Genomic DNA, 12531 nt, shown 5'->3' on the forward strand with positions numbered 1-12531 from the left:
CCTGATCCTGACAATGTGTTGGCCCTTTGTTTGACGGGTCTGCTTACATGGGCAAGTGTTCAAGTTCTCTGGCAACTCTTTTTATCTCATTGGCCATTCTTCTTGCCGCGCTCAAGTATTCTTTCATTGCCGCTCTTCTTATTTTCATTCTCATCACCCTTCTTTAGATCATGGTAATCGATTCTCCTATAGTGTAAATCTTCCCTGGATGAGTTACCGATTGGTTTGAATGACATTTCAAGTTCCGATGTACTGTAGAATCTACTTGTGCATAGTTCTCTTCATTCTTGATTCAGTTTTTCTTTCTTTGAGAGCTAAGATGTGAACCTGTATAAATGGCTCTTAAATTGAGAATGAGGGATGACATGTGAATGGATGGAGCATCTCTCATTTTAGTTCATACTAATTTCGTGAAATTACTTCTTTCTCTTAATTTCCGAAGGAATGTAATGAAGAAGCTGGGTTTATACTATCTCCTCTCCTTAGTATAATAGTATACACTTTGTAGGCAATTTGCACTACACTAATGGTAGTACCATTTTTCACTTGTAACATAATGCAATACGTTAACACCAATGATTAAAGAACCGGACCGGACGGTCGGATCGGTTGAACCGTCACCCAGACTCGTTAACGGCTCGGTTTGGACCAAAAAACCGTTCACATAGTTGAGCCGGATTGGACCGGAGTTGAGCCGTTATTAAGCCGGAAACCGGAGTTGGACCGGGAACCGGAACGGTTTTCAGAAAACCGGACGGTTTTTTAGTCTGACTAAAAAATACTAAAAAATTTAAAAAAATAGAAGAAAAATAAAAAAATTGATCCCCTTAAATATCCTAATATATTTTTAGACTATTTATAACCATATAGTATTATTTCATTGAAAATTTCATATATTGTGGTGTTAAAATCATGAGTCGCTAGTCTTTTTGTTTCGATATTTGGTCTATCTTTTAAAAAAATATTTTGATTTGAATGAATTGATAATTTGTAATATCATTAAATATTTTAAACATACATAAATTTAAATATATAAGGTTTTAGTCCATTTTCAATGATTTCATTATAATTGTAGATTATTTAAATGCATTTCTAAATTATTTAATAATTTGATATTTTTCATATATACTAATTATATGTATATAATATTGTTTTAAATTAATTATTGCGTCACCGGTCTGACCAAACGGTCCGACCGATCCGACCGATTGAACCATGACCCGTTGATTTTTCCGGTTCAACTTCCGGTCCGGCTTTTAAAACATTGGTTAACACTCTTTCTTTTCACTCTTTTTTCTTCTCTCTTTTTTTTTTCCTTTTTTGTTGAAATGTTGCAACTGCTTATCTGGTTGACTTTTCATCGCCACCTTTGTGTTTATTTAAGGTGACATTATTGACTGATGTTAAGAGATATGAAATCTGTTGATCACATTTATGAGCTAGGCATCTGTTCTCTTAGAAAGTTATAACCAACGGAGCCAGGTACCTATGTACACATTTACGGAGCATTCAGTGGACCGCACTAGAATGATCAACATCTGCTTATAGTTCACTTCTTAGAAGGAAGGAGCAATCTTCAATCACAATATTGACCAAGCTTAATGATAGAAATCTTTCCTCTATGGAGGCAACAAATCCTCGCAACCATAAATGTTTACAAGCTGCAAGTGTGCGTAGCAGGTTCAGAAGCTATTCTTGCAAAAAATGGGAATCAAGAATACCTTCAAGTTCTTTTTGCCTTAGCCACAGGTGAAGCAACTCAGCCTCAAGCATCTCTGGTCTAAATATCCTCAAACGTAAATGTTTCTTAATCCTATGTTCTCTAGCCAAGTCTGGTATCTGCAGACCCATTTCTCACGTTTACAGTTGGATCTTGTCATCAACGAACCAGCATCAGTTTTGGTAGCCCTCTCCATCAAGCACACCGGGAAACTTGTGTGGAGGAAGAATTTTCGACTGCACAAAGAATTGAAGCATGGTCTCTCGTGCCCTTACCGCCAGAAAATTTACCCATTAACTGCAAATGGCCATTCATGATTAAGCTTAATGCAAATGAGGTTGTTCAAAGCTAGACTCGTAGCTAAAGGCTCCCCCCAAAAAAAAACCAAAAATAAAGGGGCGCTTTTTAAGATGATGCAAGAATTGACAGATGTCAAATGTGAGGCAGGAGCATGTAAAGTTCAAATACTTTGATGCGTCAATCAAGATTGTGTTATTTATGGATGTTCTGGATCTGAATGTCCGTCTTTAAGAGCTGGGAGCATTGGTGTACATGCGGTTTAAAATGAGTCAGTACATGTACTTTTAAGTGTATCTATTTGAAACGCCATGTCATATAATACCTTGTTTGGACAAAGGATTAACAAATTATCTAAAAGTAGCAGACAATATTGCATGTTTGGATTTTCATGGTTGACGTTTTAAAAAATTAGTGGTTCTTGTTAAATTTGGCTTCCACTGGTTGAGGCGTATTTTTCCCATTGCATTGGTTGGTGTGCATGTGCTTTATTAATTGTTGTTTAATTTCATTGTTTATGTTTTCACATAGTTTTTCTTTTCTTATTTAATTTTCATATAATAAAGAAAACTGTGGGACCCTCAATAAATAAATTTGCGTTTTTTTAAGTATTTTGTCATACACATAATAATAAACTATAATATAAAATAATTTGTCGCTTATAATAAAGTATAGAATAAACTAAATTGTTTTAAATTTTTAGTTTAGTGATATATGAGTTCATATGAGAGGTAACACATTCTAAAATAACTATCGTTTCTCTCGTCCTATTTATAAGGTAGAAGAAAAAAATTTATTAGTTTTATTTATAGGATAGAGAAAAAAAATTTCATATGAATATGCAATTTTACTTTTCAGAGTTAATAAAATTTAAAAATTTTTTTATGTATATAAAATATATTAAAAATGGCTTATAAATAAGATGTGGGGGTAATTTTTAATATCCCTGCGCATCACATTCATATGATAATGACTATGTCATGAGGAACTGTGCAAAGATGTAGTCCCAGTCAGAATAATGTCAAAAGAAGAAAATACATCAAACATTTGCTTGGCTGCACGTGATCCGTGCTCTGTCTCTGGGATCATCTTGTAACTTAACTGTTCAAACTAATAGCTTAGTTTCGATATGTTTTTCCTCGCAAACCAAATGTGAACAGAGTGATACACCATAACAAAGAGGCTCTTGGGACATGACAGGCTTCAAAGACCAATGGAATCATAAATCATGATCATAGATATTAATATAAAATATAAAAGTCTGAGGAATTTCACGGTTCATAGTATAGTTTCAATACTTTCAATTTCATGAATTTTTACCCTTCTAAAAATTAACAATTAGAGAGATGGAGATGAACACCTGATGAGAGAATACTTATGAGTGTGTAAAAGGCAATATCCATGTCAGTCAAAGAATTAAGTGCTGTTTAACAGCTCAATTCACTTACATTAAATGTACATTATCCTCAAAAATAATTTTGCACTTTAAACTAAAATGAGTATTGTTACACTGAACAAAACTTGAAGGTAATAACTAAAGCTCCACTTAGTACCTGAGCAATAAAGGTAACCAGGAGCATCAAAATGACATCACCAAAAAATGATCTTATATGTACACATACACACACATATTTCTTTTGAAACGATGTTCTACTTCTGTATAAAGTCAGAGACATAGATCAGCATGAACTTGTTCACCCTTGAGTATCGGCAATCATTTGCTGCAGAAAGTTCATAATATAGGAGAAAGAGGGGCGGCTCGAGGGTTCACTACAACATAACCAGGTTGCCATCAGAATGATAATGGAGATAGAGGTAAATCTGTGAATTAAACATGGAATTACAAAAAGAAGGAGGGACAGAATTCTTAGGCACGCCAATCTAAATGATAGACAAGCCAAGAATCATGCAAGCAGAGCCAATCACTTTTCATTGATATTCACTATTTTGACATACTTCCATGTTTTCCCAGTATTTGCTTGATCTATCTATCCATCTTTTGGAAGCAGAATATTCCTCAAAATACCTTATACACACAGTACAAGCATCTGTTGCTCCAAAATTTATTTTGTTTTATTTTTAATTTTTTTTAATTTTTTATTCTACTTACACGGCCCAGCAGAGTTGAATCAAGGCAACCACTTTGGGATTCACATAGGTCGGCATCTCTAGTCTTCTGTCCATGAAACCAACGGCTGCAACAACCTGTAGTAACGGAAGACTGCTTGTCAAGAGAATAGCAAGCCAAACAAGTGGATGTTGAAACCTCAATCCAATATTTTGTCAAAGCTTTTGAAGAAAAAAAGACAAAGTCTTTACTCTGTATATATATAGAAGAACAGCAAAGCAATGACGACATCCATAATAGATAAGAACACTTATATTTTCTTCTGTCCATGGTATTTACAGCTTAGCTAACAATCTAAAGCGCATTGACAAGAAAACAACCTGAGACGGATTTAAATTTCTCCAAGGTTGTTGCAGGGTCACTAGTTCCCACAGGATTACACCAAAGCTGAATATGTCACATTTTTCATTTGATGGTTCACCACGAATCACTTCTGGTGCCATCCACTCAGGCTGTTCATGTTCATAACAGAGACGTATTTAGATTGTGAAATGGCCAAGTAGGTAATTAAATACGAAAATGTCCAAAAGAATGAAATAGAACTTACCGTCCCAGCGGCTGTTTTAGATGAAAGAAATGTGTTTGCCTTGGTACGTGAGAGACCAAAATCACATACCTGACAGATAATGTTAAAATAAATTGTTGCCAATATTCTCACCATAATTTTTTTAATATCCATATATGTAAGACACAGAAATGATAAAGTTAAGCATCTGTCAATCATAATGGTGATGCAGAAAGGCAGGAGTTGCAAGGATGGGTGGTGCAATAGACCAAACAGTTTAAAATACTAGCACGCCTCTTAAAATATGAACTACGACTACAAGACTCTACGCATTTTAGGGCTCATTCCAAGACGTCTAGCATCTATCTATATCTATATATAATATAAGAATTCTAATAAGCCACACTATTTTGAAATTATAAGCATTATAGTTTATTTTTCAAACTTTATGCAACACAAGGGACATACTTAATGTATCTACGAAAAACAAGGGACAACGCATCTCCATCTAGGAATCCTAAATGACAATCTAACCATTGTTAAAATTTGGTAATGACAATGTTAGCAAATGGTGAATTGACTGGCCATCAGCTGACCCTTTCAGCCTCCAATATCACAGTAATGGATCAATCTTTGATTTTAGAATGAATCCTTAAAGGTGGAAGGAGTGGCCCCCCGCACACGCGCACACAGAGAGAGAGAGAGAGAGGAACAGGGTGAACTCTCTACTATTTTTCGTGTCCTATCCCCTTGGAAGAAGTGTGTCATTTGCGCCCCAAAATGAATTGAACAAAAGAATGTCCTTAAAGAAGCTGCTATAACAACTTTCTCAACTCACGTTTATTCTGGTGCAGGCATTGAATAGATATTTTATAGGAATAAGATCCTCCAGATGAGTCTGCTTCCCATAAAAGTTTGAAGAACCAAATTTTCAAAATGACATCCATTAATGAGATAATCCATATATCACCCACGATATATGTCACGGATCAAAGACACCTGTGCACAAGAAGTTTCAAGATGACATCCATCCAAATATACCTGTCAGTGGATGGACAGATGCAATTGCAGAATTCGTGTGGATTTGAATTATCTTAGAGGTTTCTCACTAGATTCTAGGCTGGTCAATGCGTCAAGTTTGACCTGCCCATTACAATTTGCTCCCCCATCCACCCATTTGCCACCCCTAATCACAAGCCCCTCAATGACTTGGAACTCAAATACCCTCTTTCCTCATTGCAAATTCATGTTTCAATATTTTCTCAAACAACTGATAAATAAAAGTTTCCAAGGGTTAAAAAATCAACTTGAAGGATTTTCTCAAATAAGCAAAAAATCCAAACCGAAGAAAAATGTGAAGTTGCATCAAACGTTCCCATTGATGGTATATCAATACAAGGTCATGGCCTTTGAACCCAACATTTATAAAAAGACTTGGAATCTTTTAGATCCTTCATTCTTGTTCAGTGACCATCCATATAATTTTTAAATGATTTCACAGACATGTGACACAACTTAGAGCAGGCTCTCTTAAAAATGAGGAAAAAGCACAAAAATATATCAAATAAAAGTTCTTAGTTTAGTTTGCCCCCAAAAAAAAAAAAAAATTCTTAGTTTAGTTTCTGAGCACTTGGGTATTAAATCAAATAATGCAGCAAGCTCCAATAAGGTATAGATTCCTAACACTGAAGTCATCTCCATCTCGGTAGGATCTGAGTTTGAATCCAAGTGGAAGGCAAAAAAGGCAATGCATGAGGCACCATTTAGCTTTAGATCAGTGGTATAGGAGTCATCTCTAAGCCCAAAGGATCTGAGTTTGAATCCAAGTCAAGGCCAAAACCAACCAAGAAAAAAGGCCATGTAGCAAGCAAAGCAAAAGTTCTCTGAAGTCACCTTGACCGTGTAAGTATCGTCCACCAAAAGATTTGGAGACTTAAGATCTCTATGAACAATAGGAGGTCTCATTTGATGAAGATAATTCATTCCGCTTGCCTGGACAACATAGACAACAACGCAAAAGTATTATTCTGCGTTTGATGGAAAAAAGACATGGAAACAGCAAGACTAGCAGCTTTTTCGCAATGAGTGCATACCACATCATAAGCCATACTCAACCGACGCTTCTCACTGAGAACTAATCTAGCATCTGGCATGCGCAGAAGTTCAAACAAGCTTCCTCTGAAATTCCAAACAGACTGTTTACTTGGTGACACTCTTTTTAACTTCAAGTAAGCACAAAGGTGAGTAGCACTTTTAAAGATGATCATTCCAGAAAATCATTGCACCTTGATAAATATTCTGTCACTATTGACAAGTTGGGTTGTTCAAAAACTGCACCCATGAAGAGAACTATGTTTGGATGCCGCAGACGTTTCATGAGTGATACCTAAGAAACAAACTGTTATATTGAAGAGAAATCAAGCGGAATAATAAAGATATATGCACTAAATCTACTAGAAAGCATACCTCCTTTCTAAATTCTTCATATCGTTCTGCATCAAAACCTTGAACCTTGAGAATTTTCACAGCAACATCCTAAAAATTACATGTTCTGGATTAAGTAACAATATTAGATACCCCGACCCCTCCCAAAAAATAGAAAGAATGGAGAATGCAATAAAAGAATGGAATAGTGGCAGCACAACCAACACAAAGATAATGACACCCTTGGAAAAAATAACGATATTTGCAAGTAGTCCTACTTTTCAACTACTTTAGTAAACATTTTTTTTTTACTTCATCTGTATTGTTTCCTACCTGAGAAAAATGTTAAACCACAAATCAAGAGGCCAGAAGCAGAAATGTATGACTTGTAACACTCAATCAGTAGACATAAAATTTTAAATTTAAGCCGTCGATCATAGGCCTAAATCAGTTTCTATCACTTAAAAATATAAAAATGAGAACAAAGAAAACCCAATCACAAAATGTTCATCAAAATATCTCTTCAATTATGGTGTCCAGGTAATTCCATGTCAACTTAACAGGGTTACAACGCTCAGTAAATTGGTCCAATATGCTCCACGCCACCACTCACCAGCAGCGCAGGCTTACACAAGGAGAATTCCTCCTACCTTCATTGTTTGCCTATCCAGAAGCCAAAAATTTTTTTTTGGAGGGGCGAGGTTGGATTCATGATTTGCTATTATTTGTTGGCTAATCCGGTGATGAAGTGATGAGGGAATTTTTTTTAGGCATGACAAGTAAGAAGTACTCTTAGCAGTATCCATGATGGGAATCATAGTATCTTTGCTAGAGGTGGTTTTGCCAGCGTGGATAGAACCCACAACAGCTGGAGGTTGCCTGAAGAGGGATGGTTCAAAGTTAAGTAGTTAACATTAATGGTGTCATTTCTGAGTTGTATGCTCAAGCCAGACGTGGAGGTATCTGTAGAAATGAAAGTAGCTTTATGCATGCCTTCATTTGCAACTTAGGTGAGGCAACCCTCTCTCGGCTGAACTGTGGGATTATATGCTTGGGCTGAAGTTGGCATGGGATCACAGTTTTAGAAGGGTTCTCTTAGAAACGGACTCAGCTGATGCAGGGAAACTTCTGAATCGTAAGATGTCAGTATGCATTCGCATAGGGAAGTTCGGCAGCAAATCAAGGATGCTGACCGGCACTCTACTGCTGTGGTTCCTGGGTACCAAGCTACCTATGATCCTACTTTAAACTTGTCTTGTGTCATAGTGTTTGATACCTGTAGTAATAAGCAGCTTGATTCTGATTTAGGCTATAGCTGCTGTAGTTTTTTCACTGTTTTATTTTTAAAAAAAATCTAAGGCCATTACTTGGTTCTCTAGCACAACAGCACATCATCGTCAGGAACCATTTATGGTCCCCCAGAACCACCATGTAAATATGAACATGCTTATGATGCAAAATAATGCATCTTTAACAAGAAGTTGAGGAAAATATCGCTAAAAAAAAAAAAGCAATAAGAAGCTCCGGAAAATAAATCCTTACAGAACCACGCCAATCTGCACGAAGGACAGTTCCAAATGAACCTGAAATGCAGTTGCCATTCAAACTTATGTCCATTTTTTGGTGACACATTTCATTGAGATATATAAAAATGTGCGAAGCATCTGGAGACTTTTCAGCATGAAAATCATGAGGTGTCAAATGACATACCTGTTCCAATTTTATCTTTCAAAATAAGTTCGCTCCATAAAATTTCCAGATCATCGTCATCAAGATCAATCTTGTGACTCTGATTATCCAATACTGACTGGTTTGCCTTTTTGAATGACGCATACTCTTCTGTAAAAAGAAATTAGCTTGGCATATCAAATGGACGCTATACAATGCCAACGTAGTATGACAGCACCAGAACCTCCAGACAGAGTACATTGATTCTTGAGTTTATTAATTAGGACATGATTTTGTCCATTAAACATTAATCATTTTCAATGACTGGGTCATCTGCTCTTTAACATAGAGGTGATTCATTCTTATCAAACCAGTTAGATGAATTTTCCCACCTGCGTAGTTTGCATTAAAAGCTTCAGTAGGCTTTCGATCAATTCCATCACTATGATCAACTGCACCACCTGTCATGGTGGAAATCAGTACTTAAAGTATTATTTCGCCATTCACCATTAACAATATAAATAAAAGTTAAGATTTATTAGGTGACAATATCATGGGAGACAAAACACACTAGTTAGTAGACATATCAACATTTTTTTTTTTTAAAGCTGGAAATCATTTCATTATTGTCTTTATTGCGGTGAGAAAATAAAACAAATTTACAACCATAGGGCGAATTAAAAATAAGAACGCTACATGAACATTCCACTGACGTATGTTAATATTGTGACACTACAGAAGAAACTAAGAAAAACCACTGCATTAAAGCAAATTATTTACCACGTGTTAACAAGCATGAATCTTAATGCACTGCCCAGTTGAAATATTCTAAAACGTCTCAAATCTGACCAGAGAATCCAAGGCTGATTCCAGTCTATTTTTATGACAAGAACCCCGTCTTTTCTCAACCAGCTATTGTGTGATTAGCATTGATACCTGATGTTTAACTCCCCTTTTGGAGCATCAACCCTCCTCAATTCAGCTCTTCCATATGATTTTGGTTCATCCCATTTATTGTATTAATGTTTTCTTTTCTTTTTTTTATTTGCCTATGTTCTGTGTCAGCCCAAAAAGCAAGCTTATTTTGAATGAAATATGGCGTGTTAGTCAGATATATTTGCCCAAACCCGAAGGTCCACATAGCTGAACAAACTAGAATATCCTAGTAATTTATCTATAGCCATCAAATTTAGAAACTTCCCTCATAACTCTTCCACATTTCCATTCCAACCAGAAAGTCTAAATAGACAAGTTGGAGTACCCAGTTCCACCATGCTACTTCATCACCCCCCCCCCCCAAAAAAAAAAAAAAAAACCAAATGCAAGACATATGAACAGCGCGCACACAGAGAATCAGAGAAAATTACCTGATTTGGAGTCAAATACAAGTTGCAGGCCTTGACAGTCCATGAAATACAATTGGGCCAACGTCTTTGAATATTCAGCAGTTTCAACTGGCTTGAACTTCGGATGACATAGTGGTGAAGCAATTAATAATGAAGATGCAGAATTCAGGGAAGAATCGGGCTGGCTCATAGCCCCTGGTCTTCCAACCATATCAATCAAATACTCCCTGCAAAAGTGTATTCGATACTGTTTTCTTCTGATTTCTTCAGAACAGCATTTATATAACCAAACTGAATCCAAATAGAGGGAAGGCTTGTATATTTGTGCGTGTATTATATTCATATTTAATAGACGGAAAAATTAATTTGTTATGAGGAAAAGCATAATAAGTAATGCACACAATAATTTTATAGCCATTAGCCACAATGTTGTTATATTCTTTCCAACACTAAACAATTAATTTTAAAAGACAGATTTTTTTTTTTTTTAACCAAAATTAGTAGACAGATTCTAATACACCAATTTTTACCCATTTTAATTACTTCTCACCTAAAATAGCATTGCATTTAATTCAAAATAATAATTTGAAATTTACAGTTAGTTAATTTAATTAATTAATCAATGCAACAAACCTGTCAGGGCTGATTTGCACTAAACACGAGGCACCTACATCCTTTTTACAATACTTGCAACCCTTGACAATTCGGCATGGGAGGTTCACTGAATCAGCTAATACCTGCAATGTTAAACGTTAACAGTAGGTACTCAAGACGCCAAATTATAAGGGGAAAATGATACACTAAATGGAAGATATATTTTTGGTTGGGAAATTGATAATTATTCCATTGAGAATGACATTATACAAAATTCTAATAATTTTCTTACTATAAGAGTGGATAAAATACAAGCAAATGAAAAATTATGCTGAAATTTAATTTTAATTGGGGAATGGTGGCAAGGACTGAACGAAACCACTTGAACTCAAAAGCATTATGTTGAGTGAATGTTGGTTGAATCATTAGATAGATTTATTGTAATTCATAAAATATAATGCATTAAATTTATAGATAGAGCAAAAATAATACTTAAAGAGCAATGCTCGGGGACACATAAGCCAACAGTTAAGCTTCCAATTGGAAGAATGACAGAATGAAGGATGTCTTCTAGACTTTGAGTGCACTCCTTCCAGCGCGAAGATAAGTTTTCTTCGGTCCAGGTTTGGCCCCTTTCGAAAACAACAAAAGCTTGTTAAGAAGAGGTCAACAAAAAAGTGAATTCTAAGACAACGCTTTTTTACCTTTTCAATATCAAAGATGGGTGCACTTACCCCAACCTACTGCAAACAATATTTGCAAGGTGATCGATTAAATCCTTTCTAGTAATCCGGCTATTAGAAAGACTAACTATGCCATTTAGCAGTTCTCTCAAACCAGGATCTCTTGATTTGTCAATTGCAACCACTATAACTGACAAATCATCACATGGTTCAACTGACATCAGTGATTCAAATGACGGAATCAGGCCAACATTCTGCAGATCAGTGCTTATAGTCCATGAATATGCATCCATCCCATGGATAAGATAAAATCCATCTGGAATTTTGTCTGAGTATTGCAAACAACCATTGACCTGATCAATGTAAAAGGAAAAGGCATTTAAATCACATTTTTTAGAAACAAGAGTAACCCCACATGTTTGGGTGTGTGCATGAGTAAATGTGTGCACCCGCAATTGTCCGTGTATGCGAGATCATTGAATGTGCAACATTTACCTGGTTCAGTAAACGAGAAGGGATTTAAATTTCAAGCAAACAGCTCCAAATTTACTTGGTGTTCACAGCTAAGGCGCATATTATATTATATGCTCAAGTGAACTCACTTGATTATATTATATTACTCAAGTGAACTACTTGATCTGGTCCACGGAAAAAAAAAATTTAAAAGTCTGGGCAAACGGTTGAAAATTTACTTGATGTTATATTATTGGTACGACATTACTAAAGCAAACTAACAGTCAAATGCTAAGCAAAATTGCAAATAGATTCCATATGATTGACACGTAAGCAAATCAAGATGAAATTTTCCTTTGAAACCCAGGAATAAGTATGAGTTCATCACTTTCTGTTATTTATTTTATCTTCACAACGAATCCATTCATTTGAAATAAATAAAATTAAAAATATAACTTGAAGTATTCACAGACAATTATAAAGCAGCTCCCTTTCCTCCCCCCATGTCCCAAATTGAACCTTCCAACCATGATTTTTAGAAACAAATAAAAGGGAATAGCCACCAGAATCTTCCTTAATATCAGCAAGAAAATGAAAAGATAAAAATTTCAGTAGTTTAGATTAAATCCACATTTTTCAGGGAAAAAAATTGCATACCCAGAATCGATGAGACACTGCCTCAGCCGACTTGGAGGAAGAGCTGGATTCCAGGT

At 35.6% G+C, this 12531-nt stretch overlaps 2 protein-coding genes and 1 long non-coding RNA gene across 3 annotated transcripts; 1 reads left to right on the top strand and 2 right to left on the bottom strand.

Moving 5' to 3' along the window:
- The first annotated feature begins 84 nt into the window (after nt 1-84).
- On the top strand, nt 85-2399 carry LOC114739152 (uncharacterized). The gene is made up of 2 exons (XR_003739585.1): nt 85-173; nt 1385-2399. It is a non-coding gene; the product is annotated as an uncharacterized LOC114739152 (long non-coding RNA).
- On the bottom strand, nt 1317-10812 carry LOC114739151 (serine/threonine-protein kinase CTR1). The gene is made up of 14 exons (XM_028927205.1): nt 10722-10812; nt 10110-10315; nt 9135-9203; nt 8785-8913; nt 8617-8657; nt 7117-7185; nt 6936-7036; nt 6744-6828; nt 6544-6642; nt 4693-4761; nt 4466-4597; nt 4128-4222; nt 3571-3787; nt 1317-2017 (listed from the first exon to the last, which is right to left on the bottom strand). The coding sequence occupies exons 2-13, from the start codon at nt 10297-10299 to the stop codon at nt 3712-3714; spliced, it is 1155 nt and encodes a 384-aa protein (XP_028783038.1). The 5' UTR covers nt 10300-10315; nt 10722-10812; the 3' UTR covers nt 1317-2017; nt 3571-3711.
- A 2-nt stretch (nt 10813-10814) lies between these two features.
- LOC114739150 (serine/threonine-protein kinase CTR1-like) lies at nt 10815-12525 on the bottom strand. The gene is made up of 4 exons (XM_028927204.1): nt 12476-12525; nt 11417-11718; nt 11175-11314; nt 10815-10825 (listed from the first exon to the last, which is right to left on the bottom strand). Exons 2-4 carry the CDS (start codon nt 11656-11658, stop codon nt 10815-10817), a joined length of 393 nt encoding a protein of 130 aa, XP_028783037.1. The 5' UTR covers nt 11659-11718; nt 12476-12525.
- Between the last annotated feature and the right edge of the window lie 6 nt (nt 12526-12531).

Source organism: Neltuma alba, unplaced genomic scaffold, assembly GCF_004799145.2.
Source record: "Neltuma alba isolate B1F8T4 unplaced genomic scaffold, ASM479914v2 tig00013782_pilon, whole genome shotgun sequence".
In the NCBI taxonomy this organism is placed as follows: domain Eukaryota; kingdom Viridiplantae; phylum Streptophyta; class Magnoliopsida; order Fabales; family Fabaceae; genus Neltuma; species Neltuma alba.